Source organism: Simochromis diagramma, unplaced genomic scaffold, assembly GCF_900408965.1.
Source record: "Simochromis diagramma unplaced genomic scaffold, fSimDia1.1 OVJJ01000419.1, whole genome shotgun sequence".
NCBI lineage: Eukaryota > Metazoa > Chordata > Actinopteri > Cichliformes > Cichlidae > Simochromis > Simochromis diagramma.
This window is the reverse complement of record NW_024387244.1, coordinates 4,291,466-4,316,466: the sequence shown is the minus strand read 5'-3', so window position 1 is coordinate 4,316,466 and position 25,001 is coordinate 4,291,466. Positions and strand designations below refer to the sequence as shown.

Genomic DNA, 25,001 nt, shown 5'->3' with positions numbered 1-25,001 from the left:
TATAGCAAGAGAAGTGACATGTAATTTAAAGAGCATTATTTCCAACATTGTCCCCTGGAACCTTTTATGTTTGTGGGTGTGTTTGTTTTTTAATTAGATTGTCAGTAGGGAGAATCTACCAGGCTTATATGATGGTGTCAATATCCTTGGATTTGGAGCTTCGTCAATATTGTCTGGCCCTGCCGCTACTAACCTGAACAGGCTGCTGGCATTTGGTGTAAAATAAATAGAGTGATTTGTCTGTTTTGTTTTCTCCATATCTTTGTCGCCTCCAAGCAAAGTTTTATTTACACCGCTCTCCATTTTATTTTGCGTGGTATTTGCTTTTTTGCCAGTTGTGGTCCTACCGTGGTCTTTAGAAGTCCTGCTAGCTCTGCGCCCAGTCCTCTCTGCCGGTGGTCATGTTATGTTCATGTAATATGGACATGTCTCTCTAATAATGAGACGCCTAGTGCATGGCTGACAGAGCAGCACCGATCATAGATATGACATTTATTATATTGGGGAGTGATGAGTTTTAGCTAGTCAAACTTCTTCCACAAAGTCAACTGTATACTTTGGTGTTTGGTTCCACCTATTAGCCACTGAACAACTGATTGAAGGCAAAAATAAAGGATCAGCTGCAGTGACCCTTTGCCTTACCAAATGTCGTAGCACAGTAAGAGGTGCAGTTTGCTCCCACTCTGATTTTCAAACTGTTTCTCTCCACAGAGAAAGCTGCTGGCTATCTACCTCCACAATGATGACAGTGTTCTCAGCAACGTCTTCTGCTCCCAAATGATGTGCGCTGACTCTATCGTCTCTTACCTGAGCCAGAACTTCATCACATGGGCATGGGATGTCACTAAAGAAGCTAACAAATCCAGGTACAATGTCAGTCGACCAGCACGCTTTGAGTGCGATTGAAGACGTATCTCATTCCAAGAATCCTATTGTTTAATGAGTCCATTTTTGCGTAATTCATTTGTGTAAATAAAGTTTTAAGCTCATCTTACGACCTTTGAGTTGTCAGATCAAATATTTAAATTGTAGAAACTGCAGCTACACGTGAATTCTGTTGCAACGCTAAATCTGGCTGTGTTTTCTGGTTGCCAAATCTGACTGTGGTGCTATAGCTAGGGGAGAAAACAGTTTGGTCAGTGAGAATGATGGCTAAACGGTAATAAAAAAAAAAAAGGTTTTAAACACTGAATTAATTCTCTGGAGATCCGGTAGTCTATCAGAATCATGCTGTATTTAGAATTGCTTTAGCCAGCTGTAAAGTTTAGTAATGCAATAAGAGAACCTTTAAGCCCTGACTGCATCCTTAATCCTTATGTTTTATTTATATGTGACTTACTGTCCGCAGGAGCCGACTGTCTGCATAAATACTGAGGTGTATCTAATAAAGAGGATATTGAATGTATTTCAGCGGGAGAGAAGCTTGATCATGAGCTGAGGGCTTTGTGAGCTGTCAGAGTCCTCTGGTTGGGAAGCAGTCTGTTGCATGCCACTATCTTGTCCCCGCATTATTGTTCTGAATAGTTTTCTTAGAGAAAGTAAATTTAGTTTTCAGTCATGCCTTCATCCTGCTGTTGTATTTTTTTTGTGTGTGTGAAGCAAGAAAATCTTGGACTTTAGAGAGTGAATCCTGCATATTTTGGGTAGCGTTTAGATAATAATCCAGAAATGCTAGTGTAGGTGGAATCCTATCTGGCAAATGAACAGTGTTTAAAAATCGGTTTGACACATCCGTAATTGCTGGCATTCATCTTTCACTCCATTACTCGTACTCTGTATCTCTTTCTTCTCATTCTCTCTTCAGCCTCATTCTCTTTTTGAAGCTTGGAGGTTGCATGCTAACAAAAGGCGTTGTGTTTGCACGGTGAGGCCCCTGATTGGGCAATCTTGACCAAACTGTCTGAATAGAGGGTCAGTGGGAGATGAAGGACTCCGTTGGAGTCCAAACATCTCTATCTCTCCAATTTATCCTGAAAGTCCTAGCTTAGCTCCAGCACCCTGTGTTGGTATTTTACAACAACACCTGTTTATTACATTGGTTCAGCGAGTGAGATGTATATTTTTAACAGACTATTAGATCTCTTGCAGGTTCAAGTGTTGAACAGAGGACAGGTTTAGGTAAATTTGAACCTTTGTTTCACATTGTAAACAAGGAATGCTTCATGTATTTCATCCTTCCCTTCATCTTTAATACTACATATTTTACTTGTTTCCTTTCTGATATTTCTTTATTTCTCTTCTATTTAATCAGCTACCTCAGCTCTCTCACTCTACCCTGAACCTCCAGAGTTAAGCCTGCCCTCTGGTAGCAGTCATTGAGAAAGACTCGCACCCTGACCTCAGCTCTCCATTATTTCTTTTAAGGAAACTCCCTCCTTTCCTCATTCCGCACTCCTTTCTCTCCCATTGGCCTCCTTTGCTTTTTGCCCCAGCTGGGCCTTTTTATTGCACGTTAAAAAGGAGGCAACATCTGGAGCTTTTCATCACACACAGCTAGTCGCAGCTTTGCTGCTAACGCATGCATGCACATGTGCGCACTAACTCGCTCACACATCCAACTGCTGCTCGGCATTCTCACGCTCTTTAGCTGATCTAAAGTGACTGGTGATTGGCATCAGTCACACAAGCTGTTAGAAAGGTATCCTGATTATGTGTGCGTGCATTTGTGTGTGTCTGTGAGCGAGTGATAAACCTGCTGATATTGGAATGTGCCTGTTGCTTAGCTTAATCTATTCTCACAGGCCTACCAGTTAAATGATTAATTATGCATAAATGCAGTGCTGGTGATTGGATGCCAGTGTAATTGTCACTCGTGGGAAATGAATCTGATATATCGCCCAGGCAGTATACTGTCATTGCACATGTAAGTAAATAAACACATTGAAAGTCGATTATTTGTGTTGTGTGCGCATTCTCATAATACATTACAGTGTAAGAATATGCACTAAGGTGACCTCATGTTGACACTAGATTTAGTGTTTTAAACATTATACAGACCTGGCAGTCTAATGTGATTACCCGTTTGGTCTGTAGCAATACAGGCGATCTTATTAGAGAATAGAATAGAATAGGATAATCCTTTAATTGTCCCACAAGGGGGAAATTTGGTTGTAACAGCAGCCAAAAAGACACATATACAAACAAACAGTACACAGGACACAGAACAGAAACATACAGAAACAATTTTTCTTACATATTTACATATTTACTAGCCTTTAAGTGTAAACTTGTGTCTTAACTGCTCAAGGCGGGAACAGCCCGTTGTGCGAACCTGTTCTGTACACTCGACTTCTTCTCTTGACATAGTCTTCCCTGAAAACATAACTCGTTTGGTGGGAGAACAAAATGTCACTTTCAAATCAAAACATGTCCATGTTCACTCTGAAACAAAGTGTGTATGACACAGTGAGCTATCGGAGCATCCGGTTCCCATACTGCACACGTACAGGTGGCTGGCAAAAATATTCCCTGCAGTGCTACTGTACTACCCTGACTCATCAGCTGCTCAGTGGAGCAGACGCCAGGTCTAACCGGTCTACTCGCATCATAGTGCATCAGTTTGATTTGAAGAAGTGCAAGCTGACAGTCCAGGAAAACATTTACTGTTATAGCTGTCGGGATCCGCAGTGAGAAAATAAGCTGGGATGGGCAACAAATTAGAATCTGTCAGTCACATTAGCCACCGAAGCATTTAATGGTAGTTGCAAATTCCATGCAGGTGTTTCTTCTGCATTTAGTTACCCCTAAAGGTTTTTAAAGGCCGCAGGTTACTATGTTATATTAGGGCTAGATGAGACAGGCCGAACTGTGCAGCTCATTTCCTGGAGTGACTTCCTCCTGACATTAAATGTTGTGGCCATACTTATTCTTCTTTACGTAATTCCATAAGGGCTTCATAGTTCTTCCTGTTTCCTAGTTTCGGTGTCCGTCTTACCCTGAACGATAGTGGTTACAAAGTACATGTAAGTTGTGTTTTGAGATTGTGCTGTTTTTATGTTGTTGTGATTATGATCATCATTGTGCTGAACTGACTTCCTTAGTTTAGAGTTAGAAACCAAAGCAGGTTAGCCTGCGCTTGATTAGAGGTTTAAGATTGGGTTACCCTTCAAGTTAGTGTCTATTGTTCCCTGGCCTTTCATTACAGGTTAGAGTTTCCCTGTGAGCTTTTGTTATATTGTGGCTGGGTTGAGGTCTGAACAGGGACAAATGTCAGAACAAAATGATCTAAGATTTAGGGTACCCACGTTTTCATTGCAAGGTGTGGGTCACACAAAGTTCAACATTTGGAAAAAGTTTTTGTCTGCATTGTATTCCAAAGCTCATTTCATTCATCTTTCAGTCCAACGTCCACACTTTAGCTGGTTTTGGCATGATTATTACTACTGCTATTGTCCTATTGACTGGAAGTACTCTATTTCACCGTTTGGAAAGTCTGCAAGTAGCTCCCGCAGCTTTGGCTTCATCTTTTAATGAGTTACACCCCCTCTCAGACAGCATCCGCTCTATCTATCTTCTTCCTCTGACCCGCTGTCCCGCCATCCATTCCATTACCTCTCTATTTTACCAGGCAGTTATTAAAGTAGATCTTATTAAAAGGCAGGAGAAAAAGCTAATCTATATTTGCATTCAGTCTATAGCAATTCATTAATATTATGACATTTACAGGGAGCTTGGCGGGGCTCCGACTGCCTGCTACCCTTTTCCCTCTCTGAAATGTTAATTTAAAAAGTTCTGTCTTTGTAATGGAATAAGAAATCCTCTCTTGCCCTATCAATTCTGGGTGTCTGGTGAGGAATACTAATTCATCTGTGGTTCCAATTGAGATAGCATGTCGCCCTGATGGAATAAGAAAATGCAGAATTGGTTTTAAAGTCTTTAATGCCACAAGTTGTGTGTATTTCTCTTTTGTGCTGCAATCTGAAAAGCACGCACCTCCCAGTGAAAATATGTGCACGAATACTTTATCGCTCTTTAAAATTGTTTTTATTTTATTAAATATATGCTTATTACCAAAGGAACAAGCAGGTAAAGTAAATAAATTGGGGGGGGAAAGTGAATTAGATAAATTTCTTTGTCTTCCAGACTACTCACTATGTGTACGAGGCACTTTGGCAGTGTGGTGACACAGACCATACGGACATACAAGACAGACCAGTTCCCCCTGCTCCTCATAGTCATGGGGAAACGCACATCCAACGAAGTTCTAAATGTTATTCAAGGTAATTCTCATTTTATTCATCCTACAATTAACTCTGTTTTCTGTAATTATCATGAAAACAGAAACTCTTTTATTGCCCTCTGATTTTCTTTTCTAATTCAGGCAATACAACAGTGGATGAGCTGATGATGAGGTTAATGGGAGCAATGGAGATCTTCACAGCACAACAGCAAGAGGACATTAAAGACGAGGTAAAGCTTGAGCGGAATCAGACAGTCTGTTCGCAGGAAACAAAAACGTCAGCCTCTGATCCTTAAAGATGGAGAAAATACTTCATTTCTTTGTTCTTTCAATAACTACTTGGTTCATTATGGACCATTTGCTCTTTCAAATGGAAACATATGCTCGTGTTTCCTTGTAATGCTGTTTAACAGTAGCTAGGAAAGTTGTGCAAAACTGCTGTTGACTAAACTAACCAGTTTGCTACTATCTATAGTTTCCACTGTATATAGATGACTTCATATTTTTATTTAAAGGAGGTACTGTGGCCTGGGGAGCACTTCCAAGTATACCAACCGAATTCTCAAATGTACAGTTTTTTGTGAGAGTCACGCTTTTGACATTAAGGACATCGTTTCAAGCTAAAGCCGTGCTTTATTGGTTGGGATAAGTTGAAGACTGCCAGAGGTTTCTTCCTGTTAAAAGGGAGTTTTTTCTTCCCACTGTCACCAAAGTGCTTGCTCATAGAGGGTCATATGATTGTTGGGTTTTTCTCTGTATGTATTATTGTAGGGTCCACCTTACAATATAAACCGCCTTGAGGCGACTGTTGTTGTGATTTGGCGCTGTATAAATAAAATTGAATTGAACTTCTACCATTGTTCTTATTTTAGTTGGCTAATCTCAGTGGCTCCAGTAACTGGACCAACTTTTAACATTGTGCGATAAATTGCAACATGTCAGAGCACATCAGAAGGCATTGTTAAAATATGGCTTTTGTTATAATGACTCGAGAACCATTCAGCCATTTCATCCCCTTTAGTTATCAACTAGAGTCTGGCTACTGCTAACGTATCTGTTGACCTCCTTTTACCCAAAGAGAAAATGTAATTAAAACATGATTAAAACATTCCTTCCATAGAAATGATAAGGTGGAGCTAGCATTTTGTGTCCTTCCCACGAATCTTAACAATATGAGACAATGCATCAATCACTTACAACGAACTTAACTAATTTATTAACTATCATCTCATATGTTCACTCAAATCCTTTTGACATGAAAAACACTGTAGTTACCTTTAACTTAATGGTCCTCATAGCTTAGTTTAGACATTCTCAAACCATGTGAGTGCCATGGTAACTGTTGTAAAGGATATGTGAATATTACTATGGTTAAGTCTATAATTGAAAACTGACCTGTGTGACTTGAAGCTGACTCGTTCAGATTAATAAAAAACAATAACACATTACTAAGCTTTAGAGTAATTTAATCAGCACTGGTGTTTAGTCTCTTAGTATGTCGCAGAAGTTTTGGTTTTGGTTGTGTGAAATCTTTCGTAGCTGCCCTTTCCACTTTTATGCGCGTTTTATTTCCACGGATTTTTGTCAGCCCTGACTACACTGTGCCTCTTTTTTGACTACTGTATCTATAGATGACAGATGTCAAGCTGTGTTAGGTTCAGCCATTATGTTAAGTCAACCAAACAGCCTCTTTAGCAATTCGCAGCGCTATTGTGGGAGTCATAGCATCTCAGTTATGGGAATCGTGGCTGAGGAATGAGTTGAGTTTCACACACACCCTGAGGGTCAGACTTGCTCAGGTGAGCTGCGCCCTGCTGAGTGACAGCTACTCTCTCTGTGTTGTTATAATGTCTGTAATGCTCTGGCTTTGTTGTGGATTTGTCACTCTTAGTCGCTTGTCAAATAATCATTAATGATAGGATTTAAAACAAGAAATATTCAGAGTTTGTACATAAAGTGTTGGATCCTGGGGTTCTTTTCTTTTACAGGATTAGTGCCGGTGCTCTGTGTGTGTGTGTGTGTGTGTGTGTGTGGTTGTGTGTGTGTGTGTGTATGTGTATATGTGTGTGTGTGTGTGTGTGTGTGTGTGTGTGTGTGTGGTTGTGTGTGTGTGTGTGTGCCAAAAGAATAGTACTATTACCAAAATTAAACACTATAAAAATGAAGTGTAATATATGACTATTTATTCATTATTAGTACCATCAACCTCAAGATTTTCACTGACAAACCTCATTTTCACGGTACCTGCTTTTGGGCGCTGGTGTATATGATTCTTTCCCTGTGTCTCGTCCTTCTTCTTCCATTTTTCTCCTTTCCAAAGACAAACTCAGACATGAACACAGACACCCAGACATTCCTCTTTGACAGCGACTTTTGTGTCAGTCTGGAATCGGAGCAGCTGGAAGGCCACATTGTGATTTCTACCAGCCGTACTGACTCGCCAGTCATTTGTATGGTTTTCTGTGTTTTAGCTTAGTAGTTAGTAATCAAATGACTACTCGATGCAATTTTGTGGTCTACATCTGTCAGCATTTCAGGGTTGTTGTTTTTTAAAGGTCGTTTTCGGGTCATTAAGCATGGATTTCATAGGAAAACTAGCCAAAAACTAACCATTGTCCAGTTTGTGCTGATTTGGTTGAAGAGTTTTATATAAAAAGAGTATACATTTGAGTCGAGTTTCATGGTTAGGTGAACTAGTGTCCACAGAAAGGATCTGATTTAAGCCAGGGCCCTCTGTTTGTTAAGTGACAGTGCGCATAAAGGCTGATATTGCGGTCCAAAAGGAAATAATTGGATATAAAATTTGCCCTCTGGCAAGTAGAGCTCAGCCACTTGGTTCCAAAATTAAATTGCAAAAAAAACCAACCCAAAAACCGCCATATAAAGCGTCTTTCACTAGTTGTTATTTGTGAGCAAACATTAAATATGTGACAGCTTGCTTTTCTGAACACCAAGTGTATCATCACGACTAAAAGACGGCACACGTCTTGCCAACTTGAACAGTAGCCAAGATATAGTTGTGGAAAATCTGTTTCTTTTTTCCTCCAAAGTTAAGGCCCTGAAAATCACATGGTGTTTGAGCATGTCAGATAAACATTTCCCTTCATGCCTCCTCACTTTAGGTTATTCAAAGTGTTTGAAAACATTCAACAGCAGGTCAAATGAATGTAAAATGAATATCAAACATGAACTACTGTGCGACTTGTTTGCGTGACTCGGGGGCAATCTATTGAAAGTAGCCACTTTTGATGCTTTTGTCCCTCTGTGCCATTCTTTTACAGTTTCCTTTCAAAGTTCATCTATTATGTAGCCCAAAAGCACAAATGTATATTTGCATTTTCCAATTCAGTGCAACAATACACACTGTCATTTTGCTTAGCCGCTGCCTGGTTTCACAGTAGCCCTCTGATCATCACAATAAGCTTACTTTGCCATATCCGGGCTGACACACAGCGTGGGCCTTCAGAAAATAGAAAACTAATGGCTGTGCGCTGTTAACACAATGGACACTTGTATTTAGTCCCAGTCTTTATAAAACACTTTGTAGCCACAGCAGGTAGAAAGAGAAAGGCCGCCTGTCCCTTTCCCTCTGTACAAACAGGAAGAGAGGCAGCGTGAATAAAAGAAAAAGGGAGGGTGAAACTGAGATGAGGAAACATAAAAGGGGCTCGGGGTCTGGTAAATGACAGCCCAGTCAGAATGAATTCCCTTCTGTTGCTACTCTTTCATACCTGGTGTTTGTATGTAGCCGCACTTGACATGCTGTTTTCTGCTGCTAGCTTCCACAGCCGGCACTTCTGCTTAGATGTTTTGTCCTCGTGTATCCTTTATTATGCTGTTAGTTAATGGGACCGACTTTCTTTCTTCCCCTCTCTCCACTCAGGACGAGCGCGAGGCAAGGGAGATGGTGAAGAGAGAACAGGACGAGGCCTATCGTCTGTCTTTAGAGGCTGATCGTAAGAAGGTACTTTCAGAATAATGCAGTTGTGATCAGAAGTTGACGCACGCTTATCATGGGCATGAATGTCATGTAGGTTTGTGCTTTTAATGATTCCTACGAGTTCTTCCTCTTCCAGGGTGGAATGATGGCACAGCATACATCTGTAGTGACTTTCACAAACAAGAACTGGGTGCACAACTTTGAATTTAATTTGTATTTTCTCTAATCCACATGGGGTAAAATGTCTGTGTATATATAGGCTCAAATATATACACCATGTCCACTAGCAACTTACACCTTGACCAGACACTATAAACAAACTTTTGGCACAATTATGGATGGATATTTGACCACCCTTCTTTGCAGAATTGAAGAAGTTCATTTAAGTTGGTTGGTTTTCTTGGTACAGCCAAGCCCCACCTTTTAGTCCACGAATTTTAAATAGGGTTGAGATCGGGGCTTTGCAAAAGCCATCCTAGCAGCTTAATGTTAGCCTGTTTTATCGGTTTCAAAACCAGGGATCCCAGCTTCCCAGTTTGAACCGTCCAGCTGTTGATTTGAGGTGAAGTTGAAGAATTTGGAGGTAGTACTCTTCCTTCATTGTTCCATCCACTTTTTACAGTGTAGCAGTACCACTGGTAGCAAAACAGCCCCAGAGCAGAATGCTACCATCACCATGCTTGATAGTTGATAAAGTTCTTAGGTTTAAGCCTCAGCTTTATTCTTCCAAACATACCTCTTGCTATTTTGGTGGAATAGCTCAATTTTTTTCTTGTCTGACCATAAAGGTTTGCGTCATAATACAGCTGGGTTGTCCATATGTGCAGCTGCAAACTGTGGACAGTGATCCTAGTGATGCTTCCAGACCATGAGAAAGTAAAAACTTGTATTTATATACAGGTGTTTAAACTCCTCTAGTGATCTTGGCAGTTGTTTAGAAATGGCCGATTAAGCTTCTGGTAGGATGTACTCAAAATTTGTGAACTATGCTTAAAAGCCGGGTCTGTGCCAACAAACCGGCTAATTTAAATGAACTCTGTAGTTCTGCCAAGAAGACAGAATTATGCCAGGAGCTTGTTGATGGCTACTAAAAGCATCTGGTCGAGTTTCAACTTGCTAAGACATTTAACTAAATATCATCGGGGATGTATGTATATATTTGACCGTGTGTGGATTAGAGATAATCCAAAGTATGTTCAAACGTGTGCCCAGTTCTTGCTTTCGAAAGGCATTAAAGATGTACGGCGTACAGTCATTCCAGCCTGGAAAAAGGATAGTTCAAATCCATTCATGCCCCTGATGAGTGTACGTAAACTTCTGACCACAAGTGCACCAGTTATCTTTGTGTATCACTGTCAGTTCTTAAGTGTTGTTTTTGAAGCATAGTATTAAAATCAAAGTGAACCTCAAACATCAGGTTTAGAGTACAATCTACTCCTACTGTGTTACTCTGTTTAGTTGAGGTGTCGTAAATAATAAGAAATGCCTTATTGTTGTTCAGTGAGATCATAATGAGCCAGTGTGTGTACAGAGCAGCTCATTTTAACTTTAAATTATGCTGTGCTTGTGCAGACTACAACTTGCGTGTCTAGAACAAAGTTTTTGTTGATCAGTCAGTTAGTTTGTCAAAGCAAAGTAACAGAAATGAATCCAATTAATGATTTGTTTATGTTTTTGGGGGGGGTTTTCAGAGAGAAGCCCAGGAGAGAGAAGAGGCCGAACAGTTTCGCTTGGAACAGATGAGAAAGGAGCAGGAGGAGGAGAAGGAGGTGAGTACGACAGCCATAATTATACTAATTATACAGCAAACATAGGTAGCTAAAAGTGTCAGTTAGTTACTAGTTAATTCGTACCGAACAAGTTTGCTATTATTCCACAACAGCAGCTCATAATTCGGTTGAATTAAAAGAGAATTATGGACTCGAGCACATTTCAAAATGAGCAAATGAAAATCCACTATTAGCTAACGCACTAGTAGTATGATTTAGCAGGGCTGTACCATTGTGCTGTTGTTTATGTCCCATTTCTGCTTACTCAATAGTAACTCAATTAAATTGTGGTTTTGGTGGAATCTGCCAGTCAGTGAAGCCTGTGTTGTGTCAGTATACAAGCACACAGCCATTTCAGAGAAATTAAATATCCTAATTACAGCAAGGCCGATCCCCATTAATGTCACCTTCAGTGTACACAGTTATTGTCCTGGTTAGCTTTTTTTATGCTGATATAGCACACAGCCTCATATTCAAACCCGAGTGAATAAAAGAGGCAATTCATGTACACAGACCTATGCACAAACATACACCTAAGTAAACACATATTCTCTGGAAAACAATTATTGTCTGCAAAGACGGGGCCAGCGCGCACACACACACACACGGCGGACACAATGTCACGCACACAGGAAAACAATAATTGTCGGTGAGGATGGCACCAGCGTCGTGATTGTCTATTGTAATACAGTGTAGTCCTCGCTGATTGCTGTTTGCTCTGCAGGTCAGAGCCCGAGGGCAGCGAGAGGTATTGGGTGACCCGTCTTGCTCAAATGATTTGTCACTTAAGTTAAACAGACGACAACAAAAGAGCCCTGAACCTGGGCTTCTTAATTATATCACTGTAGTCCACGAATCAAACAGTGCATACATGCTTGTGTATTTTCGACAACAATAGCCGGGATGGCGTTGTGTTTCCTACTTATATTAATTTTCTCTGCTCGAGCTCAAAGGTTTCCATGGCGTCTCCTGTGCTGACGCGCTGTGCTGTGCTACTGTCTAGATATCCATAAATATGAGAAGCAGCAGCAGCTGGTGTACCGAGACAATGGCAACTTAAGTTTCCCAAACTGTTAAAGGATAACTTTATCATAACGTGATCCTGTTTTGTGTACCAGTAGTTCTGATGGACGTCGGTTCAAATACACTACAAAAACCAAATTAACAAACAAACAAAACTGGGAATTCGCTTTCCTTTTATTTAATCACTATTACTAGTTGTGAATTCTTCTCCTAACTGGAGACAAACATGTGAAAACTGATTGTACAGCAAACCTAGGTAGCCAAAAAAGTGTCAGTTAGTTACTAGTTAATTCGTACCGAACAAATTTGCTATTATTCCACAACAGCAGCTCATAATTCGGTTGAATTAAAAGAGAATTTTGGACTCGAGCGCGTTTGAAACGAGTAACTTGGATTTTAGCATTTACATCACACATGCTGCTCTTTATTTAAACAGTCTATGGCGGCAACTGGTTCTTTTATCACTCCTCGCTGTGCTGGTGCCAACTTAGTTATCCGTCTCCTTAAGGAAGGCGCGGCGTTGCCTACCACGTGAGCCGTTTTAATTGGAATAATTTTTTGTTTGTTTGTTTGTTAGTGCTTGTTTACAGTTTTCGGTTGAGTTTACAGTAGAAACTGCAGACACACCAAAAACACCAGTCACCACCGGAGAGGGAACAATGCTAGTGGGAATGCTTTCTCTGTGATTTTATGCCTTTTGTGCGAAGAAACGGGAGATGAATATGGGAGCCAGTGAACTGGGGGTTGGGGCGGGAGGGGGTGGAGGGCATGTGTGTTTCATGCGCCTGTGTGGACTGGCATTATTATTTACCTCCGTCAGGGGGTCATAGCATACAGTTGTGCGGCTGTCAGGTGCACCTATTTCTCCCGCTCATCGTCTGTTTGCTTTCTGTGGTTAGCCGAGCGGAGCTGGAGAGGCAGGTAAATGGACGGAGAGATGCTCCCGATTATTTGTGCGGCGCTTCCTGGGCCCGAAGCTCGAGCAGACGTGTGCCTCGTGGTTGCTTTGGGGACGCTACCTCTAACTCGCGTGGGCGTTTGTGCTTGTGTCTGTGGTTGACTAGCTGTCTGCATTTGTATGTCCATCACCTCATGCGCTCCTGTCTGTTATTTGTGTGTGCGTATGTGTTAGCTTTGTCCCCAGGGACAGCTTTAACTCAGTCAGCTTCAGCTCTCGTACCTGAGGGAGCTGATGGCGGAGCAGCACGCGCTCCACCCTGCCCACCCAACACCAGAAGCTGCTAATGAGCTACTGTTGTACACTCTTATGAAATATAATTGCATTATGGTGTGTAAATAAAGCCGGGGCGTGTTGTCACAGCATATGCTCCCCGGCTGGCCAAACAGGAACAACAAGCCAGGGGAGGAGGAGGTGAGGGGTAGGAGTAGAAAGGAGACGAAGGCTCCAGGGAGCAGTTGAAGCATGGTTTTTGGAGCTCAGGAGGCTTGATTTGCTTTTCTGTGGAAGATGACGGTCAGTCGTCACTCATGAGCCCTGCCCTTTAGCGCAGACCCCGTTAGCATCTGTAAAATAAGTGATTGCTTCACATGAAGAAGATCTTCAAAGATCTTCCTCTTACTAGGGAGGGTTTTCCACTATCTGCAGGGGTATTTGACAGTTTTTTTCAGAGAGTGACAGAGCAAACAGCAAGGCAGCATGAAAGAATGAAGCACTTGGCTGCTCTTAGCATACTGATATGCTACTTGGCAACCTTCTGAGCTACAACGGGCTTTAGGGAACAGGGTGAGACACAGGGCAGCTAATTTAATAACATTCTTAGGGCAAGAAGATTGTTTAATTAATGTGAAATAATAGTGCTGCAGTAAGACTGAGAGCAACTTCTTGGCTTGCCTTTCATATATGCTTGGAAAGCGTGTCATCATCTTTATCGCTGCCAACGTTACTGTTGATACTCCGGTTTAAGTTCACTGTAAACACAGAGAGAACGAGATGCGTATTTTTACTGAAGTCACTGGAATAATCAGGCTGACTTTGCTGTTTAAATGAAGGGAAGGCAAATAAACGCTTGCAGCAGCAGTGCTGACTGCTGCATCTCACCAACACCTGTATGCAAATCTGTGTTTTCAAATTCATTAATGCATTTAACTGACAAAAGCAAAAAACGCTGGCTTTTCTTGTTTCAGGCAATCCGCTTGTCATTGGAGCAGGCCCTGCCTCCAGAGCCCGATGAAGAGTCAGGCGAGCAAATCAGCAAGCTGAGAATCCGCACACCAAGTGGCGAGTTTCTGGAAAGGCGTTTCCTGGGCAGCTGTAAGCTCCAGGTTCTCTTTGACTTTGTGGCCTCCAAGGGATACCCCTTTGAAGAATTCAAGCTCCTCACGACCTTCCCTCGAAGAAATGTGAGTGGTTTGCCTCCTCTCTTACAGACACGTCAGAGCCGAAATCGCTTCTCTGCTCCTGTTTTACTGCAAAGTGAGGATGCAGAATAGAAAAACGGCTTTTTCTTTCAAGAGTTTGCTTGATCTTAAAGGACAGGCCACAGTTCCTCTGTGGATTTAGCCATTTCACAGTATTCCTCAGGTAATTAGCTCCAAAAGTTTTGAATGCATTCTTATCTTTTTTGTTTTTTAATTGCCAGTATTTATGTCGACAACATACAGGCAAATAGGGAATGATTTATCGGGATTCTAAATATAGAGCTCCGACCTCTTCTTCAAGGTCAAATAAGGTCAAACATCCATTAAAAGTCTTTTATCTTTAAAAACGTGCCTAAAATTCTAATTTCTTGGCCATATTTTGCATGTCAAATTTAACCCCTGATGTCACTTTAACATTTCACATTTGCAGTTTGTTTAAGTGGACCCAACAAAGTGTTATGTCTGATGTCTTAAAGTACCAAGAGAGAGAAATGTAGAGAAATATACTGTAGTATATTATACAAGAAGCTGAAATCATCCAGTTGTCTTTCATTCAACTGTTCTTTGAGGATCTTTATCTTTTTTAAGAATGACTTTGTATCCTTCAGATGACTCAAATCAGCATCTCCGCTTGTGACACCCACAGCCCTAATTGGCTTTTCCATTTGGGCCTCAGCCCAACCTCAGGCAGCAGCTGTGTATGAAGTGCAGCAGGGACAATAGTTCAGATAATCTCTTGTCACTGTTTGGCGATTTTGTTTTCTTGTTCTTTCTTTTTTCCCTCCGTTATTGCTTCGTATTTGTTTTACTGTTTGTGTGCTGCAGCAGTAGCCCCGCGTCGGCGCCTTTGTTTACTCGCACCTGTGACGGGGAAAGTTAAGCCGACTGTTTATCCGTCCACCTGCGCACACGTATTATTCAGTGAATATTAATTAGTATCAGTCCACTGTGAATACAGTACACTCTGACTGTGTTAGGATACAGTTGTCAGCACTAAGAGTAGTATTCTCTGTGGCTCTTCTGCTGACACCCTGCATCACTCAGCTATCTACAACCAGCCATTTGAGGGCTCGGTCGCTACGCTGTGTGGTAGCGAGCTAATGAGCACTGTTTTAACTACCAGTTTAATTAGCCCTGCTGCTGGAAACAAAAATGGGATTTCCATTAATCAAGAGTGGAGTGCATGTGGAGGGGTGGTGATTGTATAGAGGTGTGTGTGTGTGTGTGTGTGTGTGTAGGCTTGCCCAGGCAGTGTGCCATCGTAGTCTGTAGAGACCGCCAGGGCACAAACACCTCAAAGCAACACACACATTATCGCGCAGCTCACACTCTCCATTTCATCACGATCGCACACTTCAACACATGCACAAATATTTTCAAGCAAACACATGCCCCGCTCACAACTTTGTCACTTAAAGGATTCACAGTTGTCTCTTTATAATCAAGAGTAAACATGTGTTTGAGACAGAGATAAAGATGTGTCTGCATCGCAGATGAAATTCCGGCAAAAACAGGATGGCAGGATTAGAGGGGGAGAGAAGCGAGAAGAGGATGGTGACTGCAGAACTAGTCGGAAAAGAGAACAGAGAAGACAAAAGCTTGAACAAAGAAAAGATTTAATCAGAGAAACAGTCTGAAAGAGAAAAGGATAGAGAAGACAAGTGGAGAAGATATTAAAAAGAAGAAGATGGGAGATTATTCCAGAAAACAGAAAGGCGAGAGATTTGGAGAAAGAGAGGAGGGAAGTGGCTCAGTGGTAGTGCCAGTATAAGGCTGTGAACACAGGCCCCTGTCTAATCCTGCAGCTCTGTGTTGTAATTAAATGAGAGAGAGCATAGAAAGCCTCCATCCCGTCCAGACGCTCTCACTGTTGCTTTGCCAGGATCAGAGGATAGAGGATAGACCACTATTGCATTTGTAATACTGCACAACTGTTGAAACCTTTTTTTTTCTCCTCCCTTTTTTTTAGTTTTCAGCAGCTTTGCGCAGTGTCACTCTTTCTTTTGCTATTACCCTCCTCGTCAGTCTTCTTCACGTCACGTCCACTCATTAAGCTGCAGCACAAATTAGTAGATCTGCTCAGCCCATGTTTAGAAAATTAAGCAAAGCTGGATGTCGTGTTTAGTTTTGGGGCGGGGAGCGGGAAATGCGTGCAACTTTGTTAACCAGGAGCAAGAACGGTGTTGTGTTAACACGGGTTTTGCAAACTTCATCCTAAATCACACGGACGTTCGGATATGTCTGAATCATGCTTTTGCCACCTTCCTTTGGCTTAGCCAATAAATGTCTATTAGTCTCCACTTTTTGGACTCAGTCTCATCCTCAACATTTGGTATCAGTGGCTTATCTCTTCAGCACTACAGCAGGCCTTACACTGGCATCATTTGTACTAGGCTTAGCCGTGCTCAGGGAACTAACCCTTTCTCTGTTTCTATGACTGTCAGCGAGTTTGAGGAAGAGGAGGGGGGCTTTTAGTGTTTCAGTTTTCAGCTTTTCATTCAAGAATTTCCTCCGTTTTCTTTGATACTTGTTGAGCACAAACCTCTGCTGAAAGGCCCGAGGTCTTCCTTCAGCGTGCGGCGAATATGTTTAGACTGCCGTTATAATAATTTGCAATAGGCTCTTCCTGGCCGGCTGCTCGTGGATACCAAAACGCTGTCAAAGCGGCGTATTACTTTTCCCATTGTGATACTGTACTCTCTTTCACCTTTGCTAATCCTTCTTCCAGCTCCATCGGCGAATTTGACCGAATGATTCTTAGACAAAACCTGAGATGCAGTAAAAATAAACAATGGCACAGAAGAAGCTTTGCTCTGCGCTGTAATAGGTTTTACATCTGTTGTACTGGTATGTTTTGTTTTTCTTGTCCTCCTATCTGAACAAGTCGTAGGAAGACTCACAGGAAGTTGAGCAGCAGTTTATTTTTAAAGTGGTTTTTTTTTTTTTATAAAACACATTTTTATAACATGCAACATGGGTTCATGGTGCTGTGTGGGGCTTCATCCTTGAGTACAAATCTAAAGTGTGGAGACGAGTATCCGTCCAATCTCTATAAGTTCCTCTTGACTGAAAGAGGCGTCTGATTGGTTTCAGATACATTTTGCTGTGCTGCAACAGATGTAACGGCCCCCACAGACTCCTGATCTCAAATTCATCAACTCAGTCTGGGATTAAATGAAGAGACAGAAGAAAGTGAGGCAGCCAAAAGCTGCAGGAGGAATGTGGCAAGTTCCCTAAGACACGCTGGGAAAGTGTACTTCAAAAAAAAAAAAAGCGATCATACCAAATTATGTGTTTTGGCATTATTTTTAAAAGCATCGACAGTTTAGTTTAAGGTCCTAAAATGTTTGGAAAGTTCTGGAAATATAAGATGCACCTCGTGCACTTTCAATGAGACTTTTCAGAGATGATGGTTTAGCTTTCGGAGATTGATTTTTAAATATAAAAATTATACAACAAGCTAGAAACCTTGAAATGTTTTATTGTGGAAAAGAAAAACACATTTCTGCTGGGAGTAGTATTAAAGCTGGGCTTTACCCTAGGGATCTCAGCCCCCTCTTTACCTTAACCTTCTCCTCCTACTCTTCCTTCCAGCTTTCCCTCCCTCTGCCTCTCTGTTCCCTCCTCTTTCCTTCGCCTGCTGTCTGTACACCTCCCTCTCTTCTGCTCCATCTTTTGTATTTTTACTTTTTGGTCTCCTGCCACCCTGCGTTTTTACCCAAATCCCCCTTTCTTCAAAAATCCTTTAGATAACTTAAAATATACCTTTAAAAAACAGACGAGTGGAAAATTAAAGGAAAAAAACTAAAGTCCTTAATCCTACACCGAGGGTCTCGGCTGTGCTCGGATAGTTTGTCCCGTCACAGGAAAGCGACACCTCAAATTCATACAAAGTCGCTCTGAATGAAACATTGTTGACTGCAGTCATCTCTTCAGTCAGCGGATCTCACACCTGCACATAATTTTGCACTGACATGTTAGACGTCGTTATTCTGTTACGACTTCCAGAGACGTTGGAAATCAACGAAAAGCCAAATTGAAGGTTTTGTGGTGGAACGTGGTGGCGAACCAACACCTTACACAAAATCTTTGTTTGTTCTTGCTTTGGTTTGTCGCTCGTCTCTATATCTATAAGTGCTGTAGTCTGTCTTTAATTTTCCTCACTTTCTTCTTCCCCATAGCTCTTTTTTCAGCTTTTTCCTTCCCCTTCAGTCCCCCCCTCCCTCGCAGTCTGTGCGGTGCATTTGTCCTTTGAAGTGCCGTATTCTGGTCTGTTCTTTTCTGTTCACGCCCCAGCACTACGTGCTGTCAACGCTCCTGGCAGCAGATAATGATCTCCCACTGCTTTTGTAATTGGCCAAATAAACACTTGACAACACTAGTTTAAAACAGACAAGTTATTTGGTTTTAATTAACATAGCAGGGCCTGTAATGGCTTCATTAAAAATGCGTTATTTCAGCTGCACGTTTGATTATGTTGGAAACGGACATCTTGAGGGCCTGTGTTTATTTTCCCTTTCTTTTCTTTCATGGCTGAGCGTTGCTTAGTGTCGCCTCCTCTGTTATCAGTGTTGTTTTATTCATTTGAATTAAGTGACTTACAATTGTGCTATTTATTTAAAACTTCACATTAAGTGCTAATTATTTTTTTAACTGTGTTGAGATTTGCTTTTCGATAAGGACAAAAAAAGGGGGGGTGGGGGGGTTTATGTTAGCCGATCGTTTTACGTCATATAATTTTTCATAAGAAAAAAGAGATAAAATAGCAAAGATTGCAGAAAAACACCATCTGTCTTTTTGTTCGGATCCTGGGTTTTTAAATGCGAGGATCCCCAGTTATTATATTTCCTCTTTAGACTTCGCTTCTGCACAAACACCGCTTATTTCAGTTTTTTTTATTGTGTTAATTTCAGTATTTCTAATTAACAACTGGAAAATCTTTTTGCGGGCGGTTAATTAGTTCTGGTTTTTTTTATTTTTTTTCCCTAAATTGCTATTTAGTCAGATGAAAATAATATAATATTTTAAATTAGACAGACAGTTTCCCTTTCATTTCCCTGAATGATTTCTGAAGTGGATGATTAAAATTTATATTGACTCAAGGTTAAAAACAAACTGCAAAAAAGGGAAATAGATTGTGTCTGTCTTATGTATGTATGTATGTATGTATGAATGTATGTATGTATGGCTGTGTAGGCACAGGAGAAGAGAATATGGCTTAGGCATAGCAGAGGAAAAACAACAGCTTTGTTTGTTGACAGATGCCTCCATGCTTATGGTCTGTTAATTGGATAACAATGTAAACAATCACCGATGGTGCCCGTCTCCTGTGTCAGTGTGGCATCTTGTTTCCCTACTTTTCCTTTTCCGAGTCAGATGCTGCTCTCCTCCCGCTTGCCTCTCCCCCGGCGCTCGGCGAGCACAAACTCTCTTCCCGATTTTGCTCGGAACACACACACTCACACATTCGCACGTAACCCACAGACGCACGTCTTCACGCGCACCTGCTCCACCCCGAAGCCTCATTTACTCCTACCTGATGCTGCGGTGTCATAACAGCCTGTCGGGTTCATTAGCATGGCAGCCATTTGTGAGGCGCTGCTCCCGAGGTGGGAAAAGGAATCCAGCAGCTTCTTTTTGATCGTTTTCCCCCACCGTCGGGATGGAATATGTTTGCTGAGAATGCACGGGTGGAAACAAACATATAATCTCTTCCTATCGTCTCGCTCTGTGCTGCGAGGCTGTCGACGGGGTGAGGGGCATAAAGTTGATGTGGCAGCCCCTCCCTGCCCGCACCGGGCTCTGAAGGATCCCGCTGAGAAGTCAAGATGCTAAATGACACCTTGAAATGAGGATAAGGAGATGAAAGGGAGTCCAGGGCCTTCTAGATCTAGTGTGACATTTCCAAACACCCATGGGAGATCGGAGACGTAGTATCTGATGCGGATTTGTCCACCTTGTCTAATTTAATTGCCTCGAATACTTTTTTTAGTTTTGCGAAATTGGCGCCTAACAAAGATTTGAACGTGCCAGTTGAAAATATAAAAACGTGTTTATTTAATTAGACTTATAATACATTTATTATATGCTCAGAAGGTGAGCACAGGTGATGCCGTGGTTCAATTAATGGTCAGAGTTCACATTTCATTGCCTACAAAAGTCTGTTTTAAATCTGTTGCTTTGCTTGTTGTGAGGCCGACCTTTACTGTGCTCGGCTTGCCCTCTGACCTTCTCGAGCAGGTACAGGGAGCTGGCTAATTATCCCACCGTGAGTTTAGAATAGGATCTCTAATCAGAGGGGCTGACGCAGCAGTGACCAGATAAGCCTCGGACACATCTCGGTGTCACACCGCCTCGCCCATTCAGCCCAGGTGTTAGATTGGCCCGATGTAACACAACCCCGCCAGTGATTAGCTCACATAAGCTAAGAGGCCCGCAGGGGTGGTGGGTGTCAGAGGGAGAGAGTCGGGTTGTCCTGTTTTTAAAAACAGAGGTCAGACCTCCTTCATGTCGGCTAACTCGATCAGCTCCGCGGTGGGTGGTACTGCGTCGTGTGGAGTTTTCAGAGCAGATAAATGTTTTTTGCATTATGAGAAATGTTTCTGTTAAAGAAGAAATTACTCACATAAAATTCTTCTCTGGCTTCCCACTGCACTCAGTCTGTGTCTCACACACACACACACACACACACACTCCTGTCCTGTAACCTTCATCAGTTTGTTCTGGATTGGAACCTTTTTAAGAAAACAAACCTAATGGTCCGCTTAGGGAAGCAAATCTCTCAATTCTCAGGTTACTGCTTAGGATTTTTAAAAACACGATGTTAGAATAATACACAACGTACACACTCTCTTGCAAACACACACACATTAAATGAATTTAGCACTAAAACCACACTGTTTTAAAGCCTGACTCTTGGGAATAGATGGTGAGACAGTCACACGGGGACTTCAGTGAATGACCGAGGCCACGGTGACATTAGTGTAGATAAATCTGAGAAGGTATTTTAAATAGTTTGATAAAATTAAAACCAGGGTTGACAGATTTGATAATTTTGTTGGTATTTTGGCTCATTGAGTTGATTGTACATTAGGAGAGAAACCTTTAACAGCAATGATTCAGAAATGTCGTCTTTAAGAAGTAATAGTAAACAATTGCACGTTCCACAGTGTTACACTCCTCTGACACCCCTGTTGGCTTTGCCAGTCACAGTGCAAGAGTCATGTGGGAGGCGCATGGCCCGAACGTCCATATTGTCCACGCTTGAAGACGTGTTCATAAAACCATTTGGGGGTTCACCGCTTTTGGCTGCTACAACTCAAGCTAGAGCTCATCATGCCCTCCTTGTTTGTGCTGCAGTCTTCAGTACTGTACTGGGCCCGGGGTAACTTTAAACTAAATTCACTAATGACCAAAAAGGCCAGAGTGCACCCCCTCACTCAGGTTAAGCTCTCCGCACAATAAACAGAAACCGTGGAGCAAAATAACAAACAAGTGAGGGCAAAACAGCCACCTAGTTAAACTCCAAATCAAATTAAACCACATTGAGGACAGCTTTACGAGTGCCTGCAGCAAAAAGTGGCTTCAAGTTAACGTCTTTGTTTTGTGCTGCCGATCGTAATCGAGCAATCTGAGGATTGTATTTTGGGGAAGCTGTGATTAGGATTTTCATAGGTTTCTGTATTTGCAGCAATCTTTTGCTCAGTCTAATGTTGTTGTCCCCCCCCCCCCCCCAAAACACCACCTTGTCTCTTCTCAGATCACCCAGCTTGATCCAGGGTCGACCCTGTTAGAGGCCAAGTTGTTTCCACAGGAGACGCTCTTCCTGGAGGCTAAAGAATAAGAACAGGCCCTCCGATCCCCGAGAGGTCCGACTGACTGACTGATGAACTGGCTGGATGCACACTCGTCACCGAGCATGGCCCCCACACATCAGTCTGGGCCTCAACTAGACACACACACACAGACACACAGACACGTACACAAACTACCATCTCAGACACACATAAACACACTGGCATGCAGATCCAGTGACACACAAGTTGAAGTAAGCTTCTCTGCCCTCAGCCTGGTCGTCGTACATGAATGCCTGATGTACACGTGTTGCACAGAGGAGCAAAGACAGTACCACAAGCACACAGCCAAAACATTCACCTCTACAACCCCCCCCCCTTGCCCCCCCCCCAAAAAAAACCTCCCCTCACACTCTTCTCGACTTCACGTTCCCAAACTGCTGTGTCATTGTTTTCTCTCACAACACAAACACCGTACAAATAACAGCATTCAGAGACTGAGTAGACAAATCTTTGTCACACACAAAAAAAAAACAAATAAAAAAAACAAGGACTTGTTTCCCGTTTCCTCATTGAAGACACCGAGGCTGCTTTTTTTAAGACATGTTTTTTGTGTGTTTGAAATTAAAATAGAAAAGGCTAAAAAATGTAATTAAATAAACTTCGAGAAGAGGCGTAGCTCCGCGAAGCCCGGGCCGTCTCATCTCCATTTGTGTTTACCCACTGAACCTTTTCCCCAAACCGCCCTTCTAGAGCTGCACACCTCCGTCTGCTGTCCAGGTGGGGTTGGGACGCGACACGTCGGCCCCATCAAGCTCCGTTCTTCCTGGTTTCCGCATCCACTGCCCCGAAAGCCAATAGATTGCTCAGTTTTTAGTTTGTTTTTTTTCTCTCCTTTGAATCCTTTTTAAGTTTGATGCTGTATTAGTTTTAGTTTGATATACATTATATAAAATATATGAATATGAACATCAATTTGTCTCAGGCGAAAATCTGTTGAACCTTATCGCACGCATACACACGTCTTCTTTCGTCATGTGAGAGGATATTTTATAAACTGGAGATCTGATTTTCTTCAATTCGTGTCACAACTCTGGGGTAATACCGAAAGAGGGAAACAAAGCCAAGGAAAAATGTGCGGCGTTTCTATGCTTTTATTAAGTGTGTGTGTATCTGTGTCTGAACGGGATTCCAGTCCTGCTCTGATCGTGCATCTTCACTTCTTGCAGATACCAAAGTTTAGATTTGCACACTCACTCGTAGGCCTTTTACTTCTCTTATTATTCTCATTCTTACATGACCTGCTGAAATCAGCCAAACTGCGACTAATTTCCTGCCTTCAGCGAGGGGAGATGACACGGGCTTAGCCCTCCATCTGTAGCGGGGCTCCTCTGTCAACTAAAGGCAAAGTTTAAGAACCCCATCAGAGTCATAAATGCCATAAACAAACTACTTCAGGCGAAATGCTGCTCCCTCGTGAATAAGCGCTCAGACTTGGATTATACTCACACATATGTAATAAGACAGGACTAAAGCAGACTTGGCAAAAGGATTGCTGTTTAAATTGCAGTTTCACTGATTATATTACAGACTTTTGTTTTGTACTTAACAGTGGACACTGATGGGAACACATTTTGTGTTCCCACCAAACACCGCCTGTTCATATTATTTAAAAAAAAAAAACTGTGATGATCTTTTGGAAGCTGTACCTCTACAGTTAATCTTTTGATCGATGCTTATTTGAAGTGTGGACTCTGGTCTCAGTAGCACAGTTTGTTGTTTTTCTTTCTCTTTCAAACAATTATAGGACCTTGTGTCTGACTTTGACTATTTTTGGAGTGTGCATTAGTCTTCAGAATAACTGGCACCATTTCATCCAAATGGAGACCTTGGAGTAATATTATATATTTTTATTTCTTTGTATTCCTTTGAGAGACTAGGGACCTGTCTGAGGTGTACCCTAGAACGGCTGGGAGAGGCTCCAGCAGTCCCCAAGATCCTCAAATGGATGAGCAGAAATGTAACATTTCTTTTCAAAGAGTAGTTATTACAATAAGAATATTAAAATTATCCAAAAGTTATAACATGTTACATCAGTCAAAGTGAAACTTGCTGATTTAAACTACTTTTAGAGAAACTCTGTCTCTCTGAGGTGCACTGCAGACCTAGAGTAGTTTAAAACAACTTCAAGTGCTGGATTAGATTAAACTATTATAAATAAGTGGAGGAAGCAACGTCTGTTTAAGCTATTTAGAGGTAGTCTTACTTCTGTAGGCTTCAACTTGATCCTCTTCAGTGAATGAGACAGTTACCGCTATGGGTGCTGTCTTTAAATCTCATGCTGTTCGTGGTTGAGTAATACATGTCTCAAAGAATTATGTGTCACCAGCAACAATTTATAGTCATCTCTTTTTGCTTCGGTAAATCTGGACTACTGGCGCGTTACGCACGGTGAATATATCACACAAGCATCCTGTGTGTGTTTGTTTGCCTCTCTGTGGCTGCCTTGTTTCTCACGCGAGGAATGAGTCGACCTAATGTGCTCAGCAAGCCGCACTTCCAAAGGTTCGACCCGACAGGAGCTCCTCGCTGAAGGCAGCTTGAAAGCGGGATTGGGAAAGATGCGCTGCAGGGCAAATCCTCCTGACTTTGCTGTTTCTTTCTGCATGCCAGAGAAGTGTAATATTTGTCATCCAACACTGGGGGGAAAAGACACAACAAACGCACCTGTATTTAAAGTAAATAGCTGCTATTAGAGTGGAAGAGCTAATAGCAGAATCCATTTCAAGCCAAACTTGTTGAGCCAAAGTTGTGGCGCTGACTCTTGTGGCCAAGTCAGTAATGTTGGCATTTACTGTATTTGCAGCGCTGGGATATACTAGTTGAGAGAGAAGTAGTAATTATTATATATTTGGTTT

The 25,001-nt window shown here is 41.9% G+C and overlaps 1 protein-coding gene across 1 annotated transcript in view; it reads left to right on the top strand.

Moving 5' to 3' along the window:
- Positions 1–24,789, top strand: part of faf1 (Fas (TNFRSF6) associated factor 1) — a 62,833-nt gene extending 38,044 nt beyond the window's left edge. The window contains exons 13-19 of the mRNA XM_040052983.1: positions 712–866; positions 5,083–5,219; positions 5,321–5,409; positions 9,063–9,143; positions 10,811–10,888; positions 14,057–14,272; positions 22,050–24,789. Of these exons, the coding sequence (XP_039908917.1) occupies positions 712–866; positions 5,083–5,219; positions 5,321–5,409; positions 9,063–9,143; positions 10,811–10,888; positions 14,057–14,272; positions 22,050–22,133 (840 nt within the window). The 3' untranslated portion in view covers positions 22,134–24,789. The remainder of the gene's footprint in view (positions 1–711; positions 867–5,082; positions 5,220–5,320; positions 5,410–9,062; positions 9,144–10,810; positions 10,889–14,056; positions 14,273–22,049) is intronic.
- The last annotated feature ends 212 nt before the right edge of the window (positions 24,790–25,001 follow it).